Source organism: Hypomesus transpacificus, chromosome 23, assembly GCF_021917145.1.
Source record: "Hypomesus transpacificus isolate Combined female chromosome 23, fHypTra1, whole genome shotgun sequence".
Lineage (NCBI taxonomy): Eukaryota > Metazoa > Chordata > Actinopteri > Osmeriformes > Osmeridae > Hypomesus > Hypomesus transpacificus.
The window spans coordinates 17,134,998-17,158,677 of NC_061082.1; the positions used below are offsets into that span (position 1 = coordinate 17,134,998).

Below are 23,680 nucleotides of genomic sequence, written 5' to 3' on the forward strand. Positions count from 1 at the left end.
AGAATCCCTGATGAGCCTAGAATAACCATTTGCAGACAACCTGAGACCATACAATCAGTGTCCATCTTGATATTAAACCATAACTGAAATATACTCTTAATATATAGTAAATTTCTCTTCAGCAATGAATACAAATATGCCAAGACCATACCTTTATGTTGAAACATATGTAGATTTTATTACTGCACATCTGAACCTACAGGAATCCTACAGGCTCTCTTCAATGCCACATCCAAGAGAAATGAGGGCTATCTCGTTATGATCAGTGACCTATGCACTTTTGTAAAGCTCTCTCTTGGAAGTCGCTTTGGATAAAAGCATCTGCTAAATGCATAAATGAAAATTATGTGTAGGACCACAAGTACAGACAGAAAGAACACCTCCCTCATGTTGTGCAACATTGAGACTTGTAGAAAATGTGCATATTCGACTTTATTATGGGCAACTATCATTTGAGATTTTAGAATACAGTGAGATTTAAAAAAAATGGCAAACAGCTGATCTAACGAAAGAAACATGCCTGGAAAAGTATTATCGGATGTAAAAAAGACAGATTTTAATATCTTAGCATGACTCTTGGATACCCTATGCCCTTGAATGTTCCTGTTTCATTTCCCAGCGCCGCACTGATATTGATAAGGTTGAGGAAGGAGACGAGAGTCCAGTCCAACAGTGATGATTATCAAGGCAGGATGGAGCAGCTTTATCCGCAAACACCCCTCAGCAATCAACACTTCCTTCATGTAACCGGTAGTCTGACCAACCTTTCTTTTCCTCTAACAGGTTAACAATGGCATGTTGCTAAGGGGGTTCCTCAGCATGGTCACAATCAAGAAGTACCATTGACTTGATGGTTGCTCTGGACTCGTACACACATTTATGAACACTTACAGCTGATTACTCTAAAACGCTTGTTCTAAATTCTAGCAGTACTGCTGCTTCCTAAGGACGGACCTTTTAGCCCTTGAAGTAAATTAACATCTGAGGCAGCTTTGCACTGTACACGCTATATAACTCCACCCACTTCAATTGTGGCAAAAGTGCCTATTGCAAAAACAACAGCAGCTGTCAACATACTGACACCTGTATGAACAGAAGACATATTCATAAACTCTGGTGAATTCTTGTCTAAAATAGTCACACACACAAAAAAAAAAAAAAACTTTGGGGTAAGCTTTAACAAGTCTTCCAGTCAAGATGCAGCACTATAAATGTACCCATAGTGCACTTCTTCCTTTATACCCCCAGTCACTTACCAGATGAGCTTACGTAAACACACAAAATACACACATTCAGTATCAAAAACAAGCTAAAGAAAAGCACAAAGAAAACACACACAAAGGCACAACCCAAGGTGTATGGGTGGAGGCAGACACTGGGTAAGGGATTAGGACAATGTTACTGAAACTAAATGACTTCCAGTCTCTACAATCAGTAAATGGGACCTTCCACACATTGCTTTGTTTAAATAGCTGTGTTCGTGTTCTTAAAAGAACCACAGACTTCTGCTCCACTCTTCACAACACTGACACCCATATGAACTGTACGTCTTCTCCAATCACAGTGATGCGCAAGGAAAACCCTTCCCATTCATAGAAGAGGCTTATGACTGTCTGCAGTGCTCCACAAAGACCTGCAGGGGGTGGTATTCCCTGAATGTCGGTATGCCTACAAGACATCATGGTGCTGCCGGGCTTACAGTCTCCAACATTCCCACAAATACCATCCGAGAAAAGCAACAGCAAACGTAATGTGATGGCATGGGTGGCAAGGGAGTTCATTTGAAATTACTTTGTGTAAATATAAATATGTGTGTGTGTAGTATTTTCTGTTCTGTGGGTAGCAGTCAAGACTTCTTGTGACCTTTGACCAGGGCAAGAGGAGGAAATTACTGCAGTTGGACTCTGTATGCACAGATAAGGAGCTTGACCTGTGGAGAGAGAGCATTCCAGGGTCCATTAGAGACAGCGAGTGATAATTACTGTAAACTGAAATCAAGGACTAATATCAATAAATGAAAAATGTATTGTGAGACTGCATTGACTTGATGTGTGTGTGAGAGAGAGAGAACCCAAGGCATCCAGCTTCACTGCTGTCTTAGCAAGCCTCACCTTAGCCGTTGGGGACTCTGCCAGGCGAACAAACAGCTTGTTGATGCCCGGCACAGGGCTGAAGGAGTAGATGAAATGACTATCCTGAGAAACAAATAGTTAAGCCCAACACACAGAGTTAGCACGGGCAAGTCATCTTTCAACAGGTTTCTTGATACTTTGATAGTGTTATTGCAGTGGTTCTACTGTGGTAGTTGTTTTAGACAATGTATTGTGGATGTATTATGGCATCTCACCAGGAAGATGGGCAACTGGAACTTGTCATTGAGCACAACAGCGTGCACGCTACAGGGGCCGCACAGCCGAGCAGAGATCTCAGACAGGAAGTTAGCGTGGAAGATGAAGAGGAGAATGCCTGAGCCTAGAGGGGTGGGGAGAGAGCGAGAAAGAGAGAGAAAAAAAGGGTGCCTTAAGGTCTTCACAAAGTGTCTAAGTACTCCCCTCAAGTCTTAAATGTTTGTGTTTGGGGTTTGTGTCTTTGTGTGCATCTTACCCTCTGCAGGTGTGTGTGGAGGGGGCTTGTAGCCAAATTCTAGAGAGAAGTCTGGGCCTTCACACAGTCTGTGACACGCTAGAGGAAACACAGGCTCCAGCAGGGCCAGTCTGGACTCAAAGTAAGCACGGATCGTGTCCTCTGCTACACTAGATAACCTGTGTGTGACACAGAAATATATTTCTTACATCAACAAATCCGCCCAAGGAAAAGGAAATCAATGCTGTTAAATTTGTTAGGACATAGTCTTTTTGTGTATAGTGTGGTGGTTTGTTTACAAGGTGTGTGTATGTACTACTGTGCTTGTGTTTTGTTTACAGGGTGTGATTGTGTGTGTGTGAAAGAAGGCTTCAGCACTCACATCTGGATGTGGTCCTTGATGAGGTCGAAAACCATGATGTTGTTGCTGACCTTGGCGAAGTACATGGCTGTGTTCTTGTGTTTGGAGGTGATGTTGCAGTCTGCCCCGTACTCCAGCAGCAGGCGCACCACGTCAGCATTACCCCTCTTACATGCCTGGGAGGGATGAGGCACTGTTACTGCACCACCGTCACTGTTCTACCATGACTATTACCCTTCTTATGCCTGCGGAGCAGAAGGGACTGTTACCGGGAAACCACGACTGTTACTGGGCTACTTCAACTGTTACTGGGCAACCACGAACCATGAGTTTTCCCTTCTATTGCGGGTTTAAGGTTGGGTGAGCTGCAGTTCTATGAGCATGTGTGAAACCCTCTTTGACATTGTTTGGAAAAAGGGTTATACAAATACAATTTGATACCACGACTGTTACTGCTTCTGGGCTACCAGGACTGTTAGGACTCCTCACCTTCATGAGGGCAGTCTCACCCCCCAGCGTCTGAGCGTTTACAAAGGATCCCGCTTCCAGCAAGATGGCGACTGTGGTCAGGAAGTTCTGGAAACAAGATGACAATAAGAGCTAGTGAGACAACATGGATGCTGTTCTGCATTGTCGGGTCACACATCGTAGCCTTTTCAGTTTCCAAGCACCAGGGGCCAGTTGTTCAAAAAGTTTAATCTGGATCAGAATTATCTGGATTTTGAAATCCCATGTTTTGCTATCCAGGATCAGGTAATCCATTTTACATTTGTACTATTTTTTCAAAGCAACATTGGATTTGATCACCCTGATCCAGATACAAACTTTTCAAGATGACCAAATTCTGATTCCCAGTGTAGTAAATGGGACTACGTATAACAATGTAGGCCAATGTAGTAAGCTAGCCAAGTAAAGAATAGGTTCAATAGCCAGCATGGGGTCACTTTTAACATTTAGTCATTTAGTCATTTTTTAAAGTGTTTTGATTTGAAGACACAGAAAAAGTCAAAGGAGAGTTTAAAAAGGTGGTCTCTCCACAACCGAAGACTAACTTTGAAAGTTGTGTGATATATTGAACTATTGGACATTTAGCCCTTTTCTGATTTTGAAACTTGTTCAAAATAGTCACATTGTATTTGTGAAGAATGTATATTTGTTTGTTGGTCAGATGGTGGCTTTGACTGTTTGGATTGTTTTATTTGACTTTTTCTGCCTGGATGCACTGAGGCCTGGATGAGTGGGGAGGAGGTGGACGGCTGGGGAAGTGGTGGAGAGAAGTGTTGAAGTGGAGGAGGAGTGGTGAGGAGGTGGAGGAGTGGTGGGGAGGAGGAGGAGCGGTGGGGTGGTGGAGGAGCGGTGGAGGAGTGGTGGAGGAGTGGTGGGGAGGTGGAGGAGCGGTGGAGGAGTGGTGGAGGAGTGGTGGGGAGGTGGAGGAGTGGTGGGGAGGTGGAGGAATGGTGGCGTGGTGGAGGAGCGGTGGGGAGGTGGAGGAGTGGTGGGGAGGTGGAGGAATGGTGGCGTGGTGGAGGAGCGGTGGGGAGGTGGGGGAGGAAGAGTGGTGGGGAGGTGGAGGAGTGGTGGCGTGGTGGGGAGGAGGAGTGGTGTGGAGGTGGAGGAGTGGTGGCGTGGTGGAGTGGTGGGGAGGTGGAGGAGCGGTGGGGAGGTGGAGGAGTGGTGGGGAGGTGGAGGAGTGGTGGGGAGGTGGAGGAGTGGTGGAGGAGTGGTGGGGAGGTGGAGGAGTGGTGGCGTGGTGGAGGAGTGGCAAAGAGGTGGAGGAGTGGCGGGGAGGTGGAGGAGGTGGAGTGGTGGGGAGGTGGAAGAGTGGTGGGGAGGTTGAGGAGTGGTGGCGTGGTGGAGGTGGAGGAGTGGCGGGGAGGTGGAGGAGGTGGAGTGGTGGGGGAGGAGGAGTGGCGGGGAGGTGGCGGGGAGGGCGAGGAGTGGCGGGGAGGTGGAGGAGTGGCGGGGAGGTGGAGGAGTGGCGGGGAGGTGGAGGAGTGGTGGGGAGGTGGAGGAGTGGCGGGGAGGTGGAGGAGTGGTCGGGAGGTGGAGAGAAGACTACCTTCTCTGCAGCGTGCATCAGTGCTGTTGTGCCGTTCTTCTGCCGTCCATTCATCTTCACTCCCTTCTTGATCAGGAGCCTGAGGATGTCATCTTGGCCACCCGCGGCTGCCAACATGCACAAGGACATACCGCTGGAATCCTGCATGGGACACACACACACACACACATGTATCCATTTCATTTTAAAAAGACATGGACAAGTACAGCAAAATCATGTGGCAATGCATGGCAATTCAGCCGTGTCATGTGATGCAAAACACAGACACTGTCTAATTAAGTACTGTGAGAAGACTGTCATGCGCATAAACCTCACAATCCTACTGAGACAGATGTCCAACAACCTTTACTATTTTTGCCAAGTTGTAGTTTATTTCCCCATCAGACGTGGAGTCATACAGTTAACAACAGCAGCACTGGGTAAGGGAGCTACGTAACAGCAGTCTGGATAGCAGCACAATATACTGAAGAACCATGAAATTAGCAGTAAGTCTACGCAAGTACCTAGAAGTGGATTAAATCGCTCACGGATTTCTTCAGCCAACAACCAACTACACCGATTACGACAGCGATTATGAAGAATAAACTTCTAACGGATATAGTTGCTTACATGTCTGAGTAAAAGGAGGAAATATGTATTTTAACACGTTACAGAATCCCTATCAAACAGCTGATGTAAAAAAGGTAAGAGGGAGGCAGTTTCGTATGTACAGTGCCCTCCAAAAGTATTGGAACAGTGAGGCCAATTCCTTTATTTTTGCTGTAGACTGAAAACATTTGGGCTTGACATCAAACGATGAATGTGAAACCAGAGATCAACGTTTCAGCTTTTATTTCCAGGTATTTACATCAGGATCTGATGCACAAATTAGAAAATATCACCTTTTTGTTCGAACCCACCCATTTGTCACGTGAGCAAAAGTATTGGAACATGTGACTGACAGGTGTGTTTTGTTGCCCAGGTGTGTCCTATTACATACATTATTCAATCAATAAATACCACTGAATGTCTACACTCAGGTTCAGATTGGGTAAGATAGGTTTTGTCTATGCAGACTGTATTCAGAGGTGAAAACAACATGAAAACCAGAGCGCTGTCTTTGGGTGAAAAACAAGCAATTGTGAGTCTTAGAGAAGATGGAAAATCAATCAGAGCCATTGCAGAAACATTGGCCATAGCCAGTACAACCATTTGGAATGTCCTGAAGAAGAAGAAAACTACTGGTGTACTAAGTAACAGACGTCGAACAGGTAGACCAAGGAAAACATCAGCAGTTGATGACAGAAACATTGTGAGAGCTGTAAAGAAAGACCCTAAAACAACTGTTAGTGAGATCAGCAACAACCTCCAGATGGCAGGAGTGAAGGTATCACTATCTACTGTTCGCAGAAGACTTCATGAACAAAAGTACAAGGGCTACACCAGAAGATGCAAACCACTCATTAGCAAGAAGAATAGGAAGGCCAGGCTGGAATTTGCCAAAAAGTACAGAGATGAACCTCAAAAATTCTGGGACAAAGTTTTATGGACTGATGAGACAAAGATTAACTTTTACCAAAGTGATGGAAAGGCTAAAGTTTGGAGAAAGAAAGGAACTGCTCATGATCCCAAACACACAAGCTCATCTGTGAAACACGGTGGAGGTAATGTCATGGCTTAGGCTTGCATGGCTTCTTCTGGGACGGGCTCATTAATCTTCATTGAGGATGTAACACATGATGGCAGCAGCAAAATGAACTCGGAAGTCTACAGAAACATTTTGTCTGCCAATTTAAGGAAAGATGCAACCAAACTGATTGGCAGAGCCTTCATCATGCAGCAAGATAACGACCCAAAACACACTGCCAAAACAACAAAGGAGTTCATCAGGGGCAAGAAATGGAAGGTATTAGACTGGCCAAGTCAATCTCCAGACTTAAACCCTATAGAGCATGCATTTTACCTGCTTAAGAGGAGACTGAAGGGAGGAACCCCACAAAACAAACAACAACTGAAAGAGGCTGCAGTGAAAGCCTGGGAAAGCATCAAAAAGGAAGAATGCAAAAGTTTGGTGACGTCAATGGGTCACAGACTTGCTGCAGTTATTGAAAGCAAAGGATTTGCAACTAAATATTAAGTCTTATTCACTTAAATATGTTTTAAGTATATCTGTTCCAATACTTTTGATCACATGACAAATGGGTGGATTCAAACAAAATGTGATATTTTCTTAGTTGTGCATCAGATCCTGATGTAAATACCTGGAAATAAAAGCTGAAACGTTGATCTCTGGTCTCACGTTCATTATTTGATGTCAAGCCCAAATGTTTTCAGTCTACAGCAAAAATAAAGGAATTCGCCTCACTGTTCCAATACTTTTGGAGGGCACTGTATGTCAGTCAGTCAGTCTGCGCCACGTGTGCCTGCTTCTACTACAGAGGTTGTAATATGGGGGGAAATGAGAAGAACAATTTAGAAAAAGTAGCGATATTGGAAAAGAATGAGCCATGTGATGTGTCCTCCGTTTAGATTCTAACTGTAGGGACTCTTCTCCTTGCTATTTGGCACAGACATGCTTGTAAATGCGTAACTGTGGGTACTATAGGGGCCCTCTACCATAAACACACACATTTTCCACTAAAACATTCAACCATGGTGATCCTTTTACAAGAATCAGTGGAAACCTCCATGTGAAAACTTGAACATTATATGCTTGGCTTAGATCATTTAAAACAATTGCTATAAAAATAAAAATATACAAAGTTGCAACTGAAGATTTGAAATGCACATTATATCTATACTTTTGATAACTTGATACCGTTCAAAGGGTCTCCATCCAGAGCGATGTAACATATGTATTAATGTCATTAACTAGAAATTTTATTTATTTAACAGAGGTGTAATATCAAACAAACTTGGTGAAAATTGTTAACACTAATAGAAGCCTGAAAACTGATCTAAAATACTGTATACGGAGCCACTAACAGTGACTTCATGAAATTACCTGAATTCCCAGGCCTGTTGGTCAGTATTTTCTCATTGATTCAACTAAATCAAAGTAAATATGAGGGCTACAGGTACAGCAGTGCAGACATTACTATGACATTACAAACTTTTTACACGTCTGCATCGTCTACCCATTTGGTGAAAATATACAAATATAACTTGAATGCATACATCAATATTTTTCTAAATGTGTCATATTGGGTTGGCTTCCAACTTTTGTCTTCTTTATGTGGATAGTACAGTCTGATATAATGAGAAGATGATCCTTATTTAGCTAAACAAACAAGTATCCCTTCCAGAAGTACTCAGGGTGTAAGTTTCACTTAATGCATGGTCACAATGACATTTAGAATAATCCACATTCAAAACTCACAATTAAGGTTTCATGCCGGATATATGCAGCTATAGAGTAGTGTTAAATGGAGTTGTGAAAGCCACAACAAAAGTATATTTCAAAATTGTGTGAGGATGGTCACAAAGTACTTAACGTAATGTTCTCTCTCTTTCGCTCAAATGTTTCCAGAATCGTTCCAGGAAGCCAGTTACAAGAATGTGTACACAGGAGCAGTGGGGGGTGCCTCCAGCTCCTCTTCAGGTGTCTGCCTCTCCAGGTCTGGTCCTCCAACATCCTCCATCGGACTGCGTACGGGGCCTTGTTTCTTCCTGGTCTGTAGTCTGTTGTGTGCATAGTTCTTTATTTCCTTCCACACCCTGTCTTTAAGAGCTGGCTCAGCGGCAATACATGCATCACATTCACTCTTCCCCGGGGCCTTGATCATGAAGACGAAGTCGTTGAACTGGCGCCTCAACGCAGCCTGTTCCTCGTCACTCCACGAACCCCTTTTCCTGGGTTTTGCTGCTGTAACAGGCCTGGTTTTCTCTGTGTGAACCTTACTGTGTACCATTGCATCAGGAACGTCACCATCTCCTTCCTCCTCTCTCTTTCGCTTTCTGATCTCCGCTTTCTGTCTACTCCGGAGTAGTTCCGGGTTGACGACGTCCATGTCGGCGCTGACCTGGAAGTGCTTCTTCCTTATGGTCTGTAGTGTGTTGTGCACATAGTTCTTTATGTCCTTCCAGGTCCTAGTCTGGAGAACAGGCTCTGCGTCGATGCAGGCGTCGCATTCCCGTTTGCCTGGGACGGTCATCTCTGAGATGGAGGCCGCTAGCTGGCGCTTCACAGCCGCCTGCTCTTCATCGCTCCAGGTCCGCTTCTTGTGAGTTTGTGCACAAACAGGAAACACCACTGAAAAATGACAATGAAGAGATGTACGAGGGTGAATACGAGCAGTGGTGCGTGCAACCATCATAGAAGTCATAGCATAAAAACACCATTAAGTAAAACACATACAAAAGTAAGAAGGTCCATGTTCAGGTAGGTTCTTATCATAGAGAAAGAATAGAGCATTCTAATACCATCTCATAGGCTACACATTGACACTATAAAGCAACAGTTGCCTGTATTCCCCCGAAACGTACACTTACCACAGGTGTGGTCTTTGTTGGAATCCAGATCCGAGTTCTGATCCAGACTGACAGCAAGCTGGCTGAGTTCCGCCAGTAGGGATGGGTTTTCTGCCAGCCTGTAGCAGTCTAGGTGTTCCCGTCCAAACAACTGTGACACTCGATCGAGTTCACGATCATTGAGATTCAACAGCTGACAATGGGATGCAATCAGTTTCCTTAGTTTGCCGGAAGAAAAGATATCTGCGTTTGTCACGTCACATTGTTGTAAAGCCCTTCTGAGACAATCATGCCCACGGGTGTTGGACAAGGCTTCCCTTCGTCCAAAGACATAGGGGTTGTCTTCAGGCACCCCGGCCTTCTCACGATTCTCAGTTAGGATATCAATAGACAAAACCATCTCTTCACTGAGTAGGAGTGGCATTTTCCTACCCCCATTTCCTTCCAACTCCATCCTTGTCAGAGAGTCACCAAGGAACACCTCCATCTTCGTCAGCCTGTTTAATACATCTGCAGTAACTGGAGTTCTTTTGCATTTCCTGCTTGCATAGGTCTCCAGAAGAAGCTTTCCTGCATCCCCCCCTCTGCTCTTGTTAAAGAGGAACACTTCTGTGAGGAGAGTTTCACACAGTTTCTTCCAGGCCAACGGGCTGGGGGTTTCAAGTAGCTCTTTTTTGGATTCATCAGCTGATTTTTTAAGAAATTTGTGGAGTTTAATCAAGTCTGTGGTCAGTGACGAAGCATCAAGTTCTTTCCGTTCTGCCCGGCGAAGAGAGCTCAGGACACTACGAGAAAACAGATTACTCCACTCCATATCGAGAAGTTTAATGAACTCCCTGACTTGACATTCCGTCTCACTATCCTCCGTCATGCGACTCTCTCCAAAAGCTATTTCCGCAGCTCTTTTCAAAGAATAGCCAATTTTTGAAACAAGGGTTGTGGTTTTAAACTTGTTAGACATTTCATCAAAACCACTAACTTTCTTGGCACCTTCAACCGCCAACTCAAATTTAGATGGCAGACAGATTTCATGCAGATATTTAACACTCTTGTCAACTTCATTTACCGCCAGCATAAATCTGGCCAATTCCCTCATTTTCTGTGCAATGTAAGCATACTGTGATTTGTCATGATCATGTCGAGCCGATAACGCGTTGCCATATTTGCAAATCAAGGGATCGTTTCTGATGTGCACTGCAATCTCATCCTGGTTCATCTTATGTATGATTTCTTCACAGCCTCCTGTGGCATAGGCTAATGGAAGAAGTCGAGACGACATCGACTGGACACGGGTTTTTGTTCTCCTCTTCGGCTCCGCATCGACTTTTCTGAATTTACATACGCGCTCATGTCGCCACAACTCACTTTTGCGGAAAAAAGCACAACAGAATTGGCAAGGAAGAAAGTCACGCACAGACGTTGGGCGGCTCGTCCTTTTCTTTGTTACCAGTTCCCCATTTCCACGTCGGAGAACTTCGTAATTGTGATGATAGTCCCCTGTATTGCGAAGTTGGCTAAACAAATCTTTCCTGATTGATGAGCCTTTGGGGAAGTGTATAGCATGGGCAACAGCCATTTCTCCTGCATGTTTGGTTTGTAAGTGTCTACCTATCTTAGTGTGAGGTGCTTTGCAATACAAACAGTAGTGTTTTTTATCCCATTTTCGTTTACCATTAACCTTTTTGCTCAATGGTATGATAGTCACTTCAGAGCTTGCCGTTTTCGAGTCTTCGCGTTTTTTCCCATTTCTCAACACTGACAATATTTTTGCGGTATTGTTTAATCCGTTATCGGAGGAAAGGCCTTCATCAGATGAGATATGATCAGATTCACTTGCGACTGTAGAATCCAACCATTCAGAATCACTGCTTGAGCTGTTCTCTTCCTCATCACTTGAACTATTTGATTTTTCATAGCAATTCTTCTTGGGTCTTGATCTCAACCTCTCACTGGATCTTAGTCTTGCAGAGGAACTGATGTCTTCTTCATTGCAGTTGTTTTCCTCCACACTGGAGTTCCTCACTTTATCACTTGACTTGGATTGCTTACTGGGATCATCTATTCTTCCTTCTGATCTCACTATGCTGCTAGAACTTAACCTGCCAGTGGAATCTTGCTCTTCTTTGCCAGAGTTCACTTCCTCATCACTCGAACTGTTTAATTGGTCACTGGAGCTCTTTACTTCTTCTCTTAATCTCAATTTGCCACTGGAATTATTTTCTACTTCCTTGTTGGAGTGCTTGTCGCCAGCATTTAAGTCTTTTTCTTGATCTGTGGAATTCTTCGTATCTTTTGAACTTTTTTCTTTCTCGATCAAATCCCTCTCTTCATCAATTAAACTCTTCTTCTCAACAGTACACGCCTGTAAGAGAATAAGTATATGTAAGGGTTACTCCTCAAACCTGATGAATAATTGTCTTTTAATAAAAATACAGTTCAAAAACTGTCATAATGAATTCAAAACAACATTTTAGTAGCATCATAGTACCACGCTAGCCTAAAATGTATCAACATTTTTGGCCAAAGGTTGTATTTAGTTCTGTTTAGAGTGTGATGGCAAAACTGCACTGCAACATCAAGCAGCAGCTGTTTATGAAAGCATTGTACACCTGGCACTATCTGAGAACGCAAAGCACCTTGGCAACGGCCCCATGCCCAGTCAAACAAGTTAATGAAATGGCCACACACTGCCATGTACACTAATATTCCGTGCTGTTGTGTGCAAATACGAAACATTCTGATAACAAAAACCACGTGACCCATTCAAGGAATAGTTTATGGCTTTATTGTATTAAGCAGCGGCTGCAACGGTTTGACATTGTATAGAGTCTGGAGAAAAATTAATGTCATGTCGGATGAAATGCTGCATGAAGACAACAGAAAATGCAAAGATGATGTTTTGATAGCGGTTAGATATATCTATGTTAATCTTCCGTATTTGATGCCATTCTGGACTTTGTTTTCACATTTTGTGTTTTCTCAGTACCTTTAGGAACATAAAGTATGAGCAAACTAATTATGGAGTTTTGCCGAAAGGTACCAGATATTGTGAATGGAATAGTGCCAGTCACATAATGCCTTTTGATTTTGGTAAGGAAAGTTTGCCTTACTATTAAGTCCAACCGCAGACTTTATATACGAAAACACTCATTGCTAACTGGTTTGCTTTAAAACCAGCCACAACAATATCCACAAATTAGCACATACTGTAATTTCAATCAGTACATTTACTTTTAGTTCTTCTGATTGAGCCATTTATATGCACGAATATAGGTTAAGAATGCAAAGAAGATATTTCTGTATTCAAATGTTGTAATTGATCCAAAACCTTTCTGAATTTGACCTAAGAAAAACAAAGGATGGTAATGTCTTAGTTTATCCATCTTTTCAGTTTTTCTGTAATGCCTAGCTGATGATGGGAATGAGTAAGCCATGCAAGGAACTACAACCGATACCGTCTCTAGTGGCAATAACGGTCATCTGAGCATGACGACAACACTAACGCGCTCCGTGGATCATGAAAGAATGCTTTGTGAATGTCGTGCTGTACGTACCTGCATCAAAGGACACAGTTCGCCAGCCATTTCCTTCGTTCATCGTCTTTTGGCTTCCCGCATTCCTGAATGAAAACATACCTTATGAGTATGTACAATAGTGATGTTCAGACAAACATCAATGTTTAAATGTAATTCTAAATCCATGTGTATTTATAACAAACTTGAATTACTAATAGTTACTAAAGAGAAAAAGTTAAACTTTTGACTTAATTAAAAAGTAGGAGAAGAGCATTGCTCTCTTACCTTTGCTTCTTCCATTGCATCCTTTGATATACTGCATGTCGTTTGATCCCAGATCGTGAGTATATCATGCTTTGTTGACTAGTTGACTAATTTCATGACTGATTTGAAGCGACAGGCAGATATAGATCTCTTGGAGAGAGGGTGCCCGGTGTAATATTTCCATGGGCAGTGATGATAGAGATGTTATGGCCTCAAGCAGGATGCCTTGAGCTGTTCTACCAACAACTGTTCAATGTGGTCTAATACGGTTTCATGTGAACGTGGAGGTTGTGTAAGCAAGGGCTTACATAAGTCCTTATGTACACAATTTCACATCCACAACACACACCGTGCGCACACACACACACACACACACACACACACACACACACCTGGGGGCAGCCAAGGTGCAAATCATCAAAATCCACCGTAAGTTACCTTTCTTACCTATGACGTGACCTAGTTATTTGTAAATTGCGGAAGAGTTTTTGTCTAACAGTTTACTTTTTCACAGCTTCATAGAACACCAGAATATTTTGACATTTGACCTTAATGAACTGAAACAAAGCAGCACCCTAAAAGAGGGTGGAGCCTTGAGACGGTGTCTGAATATCCTGAGACTAACTACATACCTCCTGGTCCAAATTGTAGTCCTCCTTGGAATTGAGTGCAAGTTTGACCGACATGTAATCCCCACTTTTCACAGCATCCCGCAGCTCACCTGGAGGAAAGGTCAGATAGTGAAATACTGTAATTGTACAATCAATGTTGAGTGTGTGCTTGAGTGTGTGGTAGAGAGAGATACTGACTAGGTGATAGTGGAGGGGCTGAGAGAATCTCATCTTCTCCATTCAAATGTTTTTGAAATTCATCCAGTGTCATCCAGTCCAGATTAAGGTCCATCCCCAGACTTAGCGTGGCTGGAGCCTTGTCTGAATCACACAAGGCAGAGATAATAGATTCAGTTTGTGTCAATGCATTCAGACTCGTGTCAATGCTCATATGAGCCACTTTTGTCACTTTCTGAATCTTGACGGCAACAAACTGCAGCCTACCAGATTTGTCTGCGCTCTCCAGGGAATCCTGAGGATCCTGATTGTCATCACAAGCGATAAAGAGCCTTGGCTCGCTGTCCTCCCTCTTCTTTCTCTTGTCCGCTGCCTCGAAGGAAGGGTTCCTCCTCTCCCAGCGCTCTCCTCCCCTCGGCCCTTCCTCCTGCCTTTCTCTCCGCTCGCGAGAATCCTCGCAGACCTTTAACCTCATCACAGGCACTTCTCCTCGCCTGTCTCCCAGAGTATCTGCTTCGACATCCATTTTATCATCTGGGGAGACAGAAAGAAAGAGGAGAATTTTAGTCAAGACAGTGCAGACTTTCAGATTGAGTTACAGGGAGCAGCTGGACATCTATCTGCCCCTCGCCCTCCGTGTGTCCACTCACTCTCCGTGTGCCCCGTCACCCTCCGTGTGCCCCTCGCCCTCCGTGTGCCCCCTCACCCTCCGTGTGCCCCCTCACCCTCCGTGTGCCCCCTCACCCTCCGTGTGCCCCTCACTCTACGTGTGCCCCACACCCTCCGTGTGCCCCCTCACCCTCCGTGTGCCCCCTCACTCTCCGTGTGCCCCTCGCCCTCCGTGTGCCCCTCGCCCTCCGTGTGCCCCCTCACCCTCCATGTGCCCCCTCACCCTCCGTGTGCCCCTCGCCCTCCGTGTGCCCCCTGACCCATGTGCCCCTCGCCCTCCGTGTGCCCCCTCGCCCTCCGTGTGCCCCCTCGCCCTCCGTGTGCCCCCTCGCCCTCCGTGTGCCCCCTCACCCTCCGTGTGCCCCTCACTCTACGTGTGCCCCACACCCTCCGTGTGCCCCCTCACCCTCCGTGTGCCCCCTCACTCTCCGTGTGCCCCTCGCCCTCCGTGTGCCCCTCGCCCTCCGTGTGCCCCTCGCCCTCCGTGTGCCCCCTCACCCTCCGTGTGCCCCCTCACTCTCCGTGTGCCCCTCGCTCTCCGTGTGCCCCTCGCCCTCCGTGTGCCCCTCGCCCTCCGTGTGCCCCGTCACCCTCCGTGTGCCCCTCTTTCCTCCGTGTGCCCCTCGCCCTCCGTGTGTCCCCTCAATCTCCGTGTGCCCCCTGACCCTCCGTGTGCCCCCTCACTCTCCGTGTGCCCCCTCACTCTCCGTGTGCCCCTCACTCTCCGTGTGCCCCTCACTCTACGTGTGCCCCACACCCTCCGTGTGCCCCCTCACCCTCCGTGTGCCCCCTCACCCTCCGTGTGCCCCCTCACCCTCCGTGTGCCCCTCACTCTCCGTGTGCCCCTCACTCTACGTGTGCCCCACACCCTCCGTGTGCCCCCTCACCCTCCGTGTGCCCCCTCACCCTCCGTGTGCCCCCTCACCCTCCGTGTGCCCCCTCACTCTCCGTGTGCCCCTCGCCCTCCGTGTGCCCCTCGCCCTCCGTGTGCCCCCTCACCCTCCATGTGCCCCCTCACCCTCCGTGTGCCCCTCGCCCTCCGTGTGCCCCCTGACCCATGTGCCCCTCGCCCTCCGTGTGCCCCCTCGCCCTCCGTGTGCCCCCTCGCCCTCCGTGTGCCCCCTCGCCCTCCGTGTGCCCCTCACCCTCCGTGTGCCCCTCAACCTCCGTGTGCCCCCTCACCCTCTGTGTGCCTGGGTTTCTCTGTCTTCTCCTCTGATCTACGGGCTGGAGACTCCTTCGCTGACTTGGCCTTCTTCTCAATCTTTCCAATCAGCTGAAATTTGAACGAAAAAAAAAAAAAAAGAACAAAAAGAAAAGAAGAATAGAATAAAAGCTATTTCCACAAAAGATCACTGAACAGAAGAGACCATTGTGACCAAGATGACCACATAATCCCTCTCCGCACATCAGGCACAGCTCCTCGGCTTACCTTTGGTGCTTTGCCTGCCTCAGCTGGGGAGGGCTGGTGAACCGCCTGTCTGCGAGGAACGCGGTCTTTGGCCTCACAGTTTAGCAGGAACTTCTCAAACAGATTGGTGGAGGCAGACTGCTCTTTCTCCTTGGGGGCGTCCTCTCGAGGCTCCTCCTCCCTGGCCTTGCTAGTGCTGGCTGCTGCGATGGAGGAGGAGGAGGAGGTGGAGGAGGACGAGGAGGGGACTTTGGGTGGGACAGTGGCGCTCTCCGCGCCCTTGCTCTTGGCTTTCTTGTGGAGCGAGGAGCTGTCGCTGGAGTCAGACGACAGAGGCACAGCCTCATCCCTGCTCCTAGAGGAGGAAAGGATCTTGAGCTTGTTCTCCCTCTGGGAGAGTGTGGGAGAGGGCGTGTCCGGTTTCTTGCTCCTCTTGTCGTGGAGGAAGTCCTTGATGCCCTGCAGCTTCAACTCAGACTTGCCCGTCTTCTTCTTGGGCATGTCGTCCGCACGCCCTCTCTCGGATGACTTCCGGGTGGGGTCGTCTGTCTGGGATTCGGAGGGCTCATCGCTCAAATCCTCCTCCAGGGGGGCAGTGCCCTCTTCCTCTGAAGTCTCCACCTGATGCCTCCGCTCCTTCTTACCTCCCTTTCTCTGCCTGCCCTCCTCTGATCTCTCCTTCCTGTGCTTCCCTCCCTCTTTGGTCTTGCTTTTCCGGTGTTTCTTGGAGGGAACGGGCACCTCATCCTCGTCCTCAGAGTCCACCAGTCTCTTCTTGCCGTCAGTTGGTTTGTCCTTGTGGGCCGAGGGCGCTGGAAGGGAGGGCGCTTGCTCGTCCTCTTCGTCAGACTCGGGCGCCGGTCGAGGTCGGATATCCTCCTTTCTCTTTTCTTTCTTCTTCTTCCTCTTTTCCTTTGAAGACGCCTCCTCGTCTTCCACCTCCTCGTCCAGTGGCCTTCTCTTCTTCTTCTTCTTCGTGGGCGTCTCTGTCGGCCGCTCCTTGTCGCTCTCACTCGAGTCTGCGTCAAATACGTCACTCTTCATGGGCAGCTTCTGAACGCCAAAGAAGGATCAGATTGTTAACAACAGGAACGACCGTTCCAAATGCTGAGTGTCTAACCTGTATATGTTATACTATAATGCAATCAGACACAACTTGACGTCTTAGTTTACTAAAAGATGTGCAATGGATAAAAGTCAATCATCCAAAAATTTTGCCCATTATTGCCTTGCATGGCTGGGTTATACTACAAACTGATTAGCACCTGGATGGGACTCACAATGCCTTTCTTGGCCTCCGCCTCCGCCAGGGCACGCTTATAGGCCAGTAACACCTCTCTGCAGTCGTCCAGGTGAGCCTCCGGCTCCCAGGTGTCATCGTCCGAGGCGTAGTTCTTCCATCGTACGCGGTACAAGACTTCCCCCTACAGATACAGGAGGTCAAAGGTCACTCAGTCAGAATATGGAGGTAGTGGAAGAAGAGGATCGGTGGACCAATGTTGTTTAATGTTATTGTCAGAGGCAGCCAAGTTCCTCTGAATAAATAATCACTCATCTTCAGGGACTTCCTCAACTCCTCATAAGCGACTGATGAATTGAACAAATAAGTAAATAAACGGAAAATTCTAGAAACGGGAGACAATGAGACGAAGAGGATGGCAGACGATTTAACTACAGCAGACATCCATTTGAGCCACAACTCTGCATGCATTACTAACTATTGGGACACTAGTTTTGACAACCCAACTCATCACCTTTCTAGCACAACTCTCTTTGGTTACAACCATTACATTTTGCAGGACTGCATACACGTAATTAATTTAACAGTTGATATCCTGCTGTAGATATCTTCCCATGCAGTGAAACCTGTTGCTTTTAAATTGTAAAATTATTATTTTTTTGTTTTACATTTGTAGTTGCTCAGGTGCCTAGAGCTATGGGCTTCTTCAAATGTAGTGTGTGACTCAACAGCAGACTCCTCTGTACAATGACAAGCTTGAAGCAGCTATATTTATGTGTATTTATGTGTTACCAATCAAAACAAGGACATGTATGTGTATTACTCCCTCAACACACTGAAGCATGTGAGCTGTGTGTTATTAACCTGGCAGCATTTGCCCTACTTACTAAGGGACTGTTAGTGTCAGGTGTGCACTCGTGGAGCATTCTGAAATGCACACACACACACACACACATTCAGTAGAATGTCTGTGTCTGTCTGGAGCACAGCCAGTCCCCCCCGACAGCCCACCCCTCAGGGGCACAACACAGTCCGCAGTCACAAGGGGGATTTGGAAGGACCAACCCAACACAAACACAGCACAGACAGACACAAGCATAAGTGTATGTGGCACTTGTATTTTCACGACCTAAAAATGTTGGATCACCAGGGATGTGTATATGAAAGCTAACACGAGTGTAACTACTGTCTTGTGACTACATTGTAAACAAACTTGAGAAGGCAATGGTTAGCCCTGCCTGGTGTTCCGTACAAGCTTCCTTGTGTTTAAGCAGGCCACTTTCTGGCACCGCCCCTCACCAGAATGACTATGCCTCTCCCAGAATACTCTAGAACCTCTGTGAGGCTTCAGTAACCATTACATAGCTGCAGCTTTCCTCTCCTATGTACTAGTGATGTCACGAGAACATAATATGATAGCTATCTGTCTGATTCCTGGGGCTAATTGAAGGCAAGATGAGACCCTAACTCACTGTCTCACTGAAAATGTACATTGGTTTTATAGTTGGGTATGGGCAAACATAACAACACGTCTGATATTTATGAATACCCAATGTTCCAAATCCAATGTAGGTTACCTGTACTTGTAACAAATGCAATTGCAATCAACTTCGACCTGCAGTCTTGCGTGGATGCCTGCTAGTAAGTTTTAAGGACTCAACGGAAGGGTTTATCAGGAGGAGACACTTGCAAAGCTTAGAACACAGGCTGGTTAGCATTTTCGTCCCCTTTTAATGTAGGCTAGCTGGTAACATATCTCATTAGCTGTCAACATAGGTCTATTTAAGCCCTGAAATTATAACTTACTTTTACTACAAATTAGTTTGGTGGAACGTTATTATGACCGTGTACTGTCTGATGGTGAATACAGCAGCAGGCACACATTTTGAAGCTACCTCCTGGCTTCAAGTTCTACGTAGAAGGAAAACCAAGCTAGCAAGCTAGACTAGTTAGTAACAAACCGAAGCTTGGCCGCAAAATCTGAAACTGATAGTCTAGCCAAGCTGTTTCAGCAGCAGTAAACTATCTCAGCATACCAACTAGTAATCTAGTAAAGGTACTGTTTGGTTAACTAGTCTATGCTACCTAACTAACGTTATCCTGCTTGACAATGACCGTGGCTCTGTGTGCATCATTGTGCTGTGGACGCTGGGCAAAGTTGTGCAGCCAGCCATTGATTGTTGCTTTACATATCTCAGTCAACGTTATCCCTCACACCTAATCGATAAACTACAGACAATGCAATAATAACAGGTGTTAAACTGCCTATACGTGTTTGTCAAATTGAGAAGTCTGAGCGGGTTGTTGACTTACTGGCTAGCTAGGACCATAGCATTGCAAAGTAGACTGTGTACATGCTATGCTAACAACAGAACACACTTCTGGCACTGCAGCTGGCTAACAACGTACGCTAGCTACACAGCAAGTCAGCATTTACCTCCTCAGTTCGCACGTCAATAATCCTCTCCACTTCGTAGACGTTTTCTTCATCTTGTTCACTGTCTACCAGATCGGTCTTTTCGCCCCCCGATGTCATTTCGGAACTATATACCAAGATACCTATCTAGCGAGCAATGTCCTTCACACAAACACGCCTTGTCGAGTGAAATCCGTTTCCCTCGGAGGGCCTAGCCAACTGCCTCCACTTTAGCTTCAATGGCTAGTTTAGCTTGGCTAATGTCAGCCTTACCCCGCGCCACTGTGTGCAACTAATAGTACCGTGGCCGGGGGCGTTCCGTAGACACGTGAGTACGTAGCTTGCTAGCTTCTAAACATAGGCAAAAGGCTGGTATTGTGTGGCAAAGTAGGGTGAATCCCAATACCCATAGGCTACTATATTTTGTATGGCACAAACATATTTTGTATGTCCCAATACAGCATCATTTTACTAGCTGTAATGCCAGAAATCGGTTTGTGTCTGCAGCTCGATTATCTTGCAAACTGGGCACTGTGTGAAGTAAAAATTTGGCAGGTGTGGCGCTCAAGACCCAAGGATATGCAGTGAAGAGGGTAAAGTTGTTCGGACGCGACAAAGAAAAGTATATTTGAGGCGAAAAGGAGCAGCCTTTTTAACAGGCAATGCAGGTCATCGCCCGTTAGGGTGTACTCGAGAGCTGATCAATTATCACCCTACGTCACACGACTGTCAGGCAGGGTCAACTGCGCATATCGGTTGCAAAAGACGAACTTCTCCCGGGTCTATTACACTTTGTGTTGATCAGGCAGTGGCGGATTTAGTGATTTGGGGGCCCCAGGCAAAGACAGGCATGGGGCCCCCTTAACTCATATTCTCACTCTTTTCAATCCCTATAATCATTATTAATATAATAATAACTGGAGAGGGTACAATTGTATTGTGTGCTAGCTGTACGGAAGCGCCCTGCTGGGGATGGATCAGGCTGCTCTGGACTTCAGCTCCCAGGAGCAGGAGAGTCGGAGGCCCAGGAGAGCCAACACCTGGAGCTCCTTGTTGAACTCCATCAACGTCAAGTATCAGATCTGGAAACTGGGAGTTGTGTTCACAGATAATTCCTTCCTGTACCTGGCCTGGTACATGATCATGTCCGTCCTGGGACACTACAACAACTTCTTCTTCGCTGCTCATCTGCTGGACATTGCCATGGGCTTCAAGACCCTGCGCACCATCCTCTACCCCCTTGTCATGTTTGTGTATTAGAAACCGCAAGTGGCAGCTCGGATCTAAGACTGATTCAAGAGACTGCAGATAGAGTGCGGCTAGTTAGATCAACACTTGTATTATTGTTTTTGTTGATTTTATGTAAAGCACTTTGAGCTGCAATTCTTGAATGAAAAGTGCTATATAAATAAAGTCTTACTTGCTAGCGTCAGTTGCAGATGGGTCCGTTTATTATTAACTGTAATTTATAACTTATATTTCTGTATATTTTATATAAAAATGCATACTTACTATTTATGAAGATTGCATACATTTAAAAGCATACATTTGTTGCTGCTCATTTACAATTCAAAATACAAAAAGTGAAGTGTTGAATAAAACGGTTGTCTTTCATTTCCCCTGCAAGAGGGAATATTGATAAGCTATATAGGCCTCAGTTAAAAAGTTGAATCAAACTAAGATATTGGGCAATCCGGTGTAAAACCGTCCTAACCTCAATGACTCTATGCCACCTAAAGTTTTTCCCTTCTAGTGATATTTTCAAGCATTTAGCCTACTCATATTGCATTAATTCATTAGAACCACCTTGAAACACGCTATTGTAACAACTTGTCACCGGCAGTAGAATATTTCATATGGAATCGCGACTTTAACAGTACCATGTGCTAACTGAAAATATGACCCCAAGAACGTAAATAAGCTTGACATTTAGTTAGGGGGAAATGGCTAATTCAAAGAAAGTTTGCTGGAAGCAATCATTGTCAGTAACAATGCCAAATCTGGTCTCAATCTAGAGCCCTGCGTGGAGAAACTGACCCCGGTAAATTGTGCTACAAGCAAGCTAGCCTAGTTGCTGCTGCTAGCCAAACTTCAATGAGCAGAACTTGTACTAGCTGCCGAATCATTGGATACCAGTGGAGAGAAAAATTACGTTTCCTTATGTTGTTAGACAGTCAGTTTGGCAACTACTTGTCTTACTCTCCTCTTTTGTGCTCCGCTCGGGGAGTTGCGTTTCATTTTGCAAATAGTTTTTTGCATTCATTTCACTCTTCTACTGTCTCATATTAACCAACTGATGACGTGCTTTGCTGAGCAGTTGCTGCAATCGATGGAATAGTCCACAGTAGTATCGGGTGGGAGGGGAAGCCTGCGTTGACACAAATAGAATAAACGCTCTGTTGGTATCTTTGTTGATACTTTTGGGGACTTTTAATCGATTTGTATTATTATTTTAGTTATTATTGATCATATAGTGTGATATGCCTCGTAGCTTGGGGCCCTAGGCGGTTGCCTACTTTGCCTAATGGGTAACTCCGCCCCTGCGATCAGGTCATCATAATAGGTGCGTTCGACATGGACTGCGGTTGCATGAAACGACCGGCGAGAGTAGCCGCTTGCAGTCGGGGAGGAGTTGAAAACGGCTCTGTGAAGTCGGACATTCCAGCTTCTCGTGGTTTGCTGCGTTGATGTCAGTCATGGCCGATCAAGTGCTGTTTGCTTACTTTACTTTATTTATAATTTAACTTGGTCTTTCCGTTAGTGAAGAGGCTGACTAAAACCTTTTCTTCAACACATTTTTTCTTCAATTAAACTTTTTAAAGCGTTAGCGAAACTGAAGGTGTCCGAATATTCCAAAACACGTGTCAAAGTTGTTGTGTGTGAGTCTGGCCAATCATGAAATAGCTGTGTCGTAACTTGAACCCGTGCAGTTGCTCTTGAGAAAGTGCGCTCGGCTACACAGCCGGCAGTTCTCAAATCGATCTCACGGTACTTTGATGGCAACGTCACAGTGACGTATCCTTGGCGCCGCCTCAAGTTGGACAAAAAGTCTAACCAGAATTCACGCCTGCAGCTTGCTGCAGCGCCGCATTAAGTCGGGTCATGTCGAACGCCACCATCTGTCACGGCCACAGCTGTGCCCCCCTATTGTTTTTGGTTTTGCCCTGTCCTAGTGTTTCCCTAGCCTGGTTCTAACCAGACCCTCGTACGTTTCATTTGTACAGAGGGTCTGGGATGTCTCGATTGACAAACGTTAACTTCCTTGAAGGCGGGTCCTCTGTTGAAGTTTAAAACTATTGGATCCGCCCAGAGCCACTCTGATTTGCCATAACCAATCGCAAGCGTTCGCCTTAGCCAACTCCTTCACCACTACTGTAACGGAGCTAGGTGCCGTAGCTGGAAAATCAAACTTTACCCGAACCCCGTGGGGAGGAGGGCCACAACATCATGGCCACCAACAAAACTCAGCAAGGAATGTTCTTGCTCCGGCTTTAACCTATATTCGGCAGCGTTGCCACAACCGCAGAATAGTTTCGCTCGCATCTTTATCCGCCGCCATTACTGAACTACTCAAACAAGTGCACAACATTAACGTCATCGTTTTCAGCCACTCCCTCTGTTCGCTGATTGAACCTACAAAAAATTTGTTTCTGGAAACCGACTTCAGAACTGACATCCCAGACCTAGTACAGAAGCAAAGTCCAAATTGAGCGGAAGTACGTAGGAGGGCAGAGCCAGGCTAGTGTTTCCCTATCATTGTCTTCACCTGTGTCTGGTTCTCGTTAGTATCATTGTCTTAACCTGTGTGTCGTTTGGTTCTGTGTATTTAGGTTTCTGTTTAGTGTCCAGTCTTTGTCTTGTCATACTGCTTCTCCTGTCTGCGTGAGTACCCTACTTGTTCCCTGTTTTTGGATAATAAACCCCT

The 23,680-nt window shown here is 45.9% G+C and overlaps 1 protein-coding gene across 5 annotated transcripts; it reads right to left on the reverse strand.

Moving 5' to 3' along the window:
- Window positions 1–1,129: 1,129 nt before the first annotated feature.
- mphosph8 (M-phase phosphoprotein 8) lies at window positions 1,130–20,252 on the reverse strand. Of its 5 annotated transcripts, XM_047046590.1 has the most exons (14): window positions 19,777–20,250; window positions 17,380–17,523; window positions 16,121–17,152; window positions 15,871–15,964; window positions 14,287–14,553; window positions 14,041–14,163; window positions 13,864–13,952; window positions 5,004–5,144; window positions 3,434–3,520; window positions 2,966–3,120; window positions 2,605–2,762; window positions 2,348–2,472; window positions 2,112–2,195; window positions 1,130–1,930 (listed from the first exon to the last, which is right to left on the reverse strand). In XM_047046590.1, the coding sequence occupies exons 1-14, from the start codon at window positions 19,873–19,875 to the stop codon at window positions 1,889–1,891; spliced, it is 2,640 nt and encodes an 879-aa protein (XP_046902546.1). In that variant the 5' UTR covers window positions 19,876–20,250; the 3' UTR covers window positions 1,130–1,888. The 5 variants fall into 5 exon arrangements, with proteins under 5 accessions (XP_046902546.1, XP_046902543.1, XP_046902542.1 ...); XM_047046587.1 differs by lacking the exons at window positions 1,130–1,930; window positions 2,112–2,195; window positions 2,348–2,472; ... (2 more) ...; window positions 3,434–3,520; window positions 5,004–5,144 and adding exons at window positions 7,322–9,234; window positions 9,474–11,814 and having other exon boundaries at window positions 15,871–15,961; window positions 19,777–20,252; XM_047046586.1 differs by lacking the exons at window positions 1,130–1,930; window positions 2,112–2,195; window positions 2,348–2,472; ... (2 more) ...; window positions 3,434–3,520; window positions 5,004–5,144 and adding exons at window positions 7,322–9,234; window positions 9,474–11,814 and having other exon boundaries at window positions 19,777–20,252.
- Between the last annotated feature and the right edge of the window lie 3,428 nt (window positions 20,253–23,680).

Bases quoted from the DNA above. Each gene is read 5' to 3' on its own strand.
- mphosph8 (XM_047046586.1), bottom strand. From the start codon at position 19,875: ATGACATCGGGGGGCGAAAAGACCGATCTGGTAGACAGTGAACAAGAT. The intron at 17,524-19,776 runs GTAAATGCTGAC...CTGTATCTGTAG, and splicing joins TTGACGTGCGAACTGAGGAG to GGGGAAGTCTTGTACCGCGT. The intron at 14,164-14,286 runs GTAGGCTGCAGT...TGTGTGATTCAG, and splicing joins GGAGAGCGCAGACAAATCTG to ACAAGGCTCCAGCCACGCTA.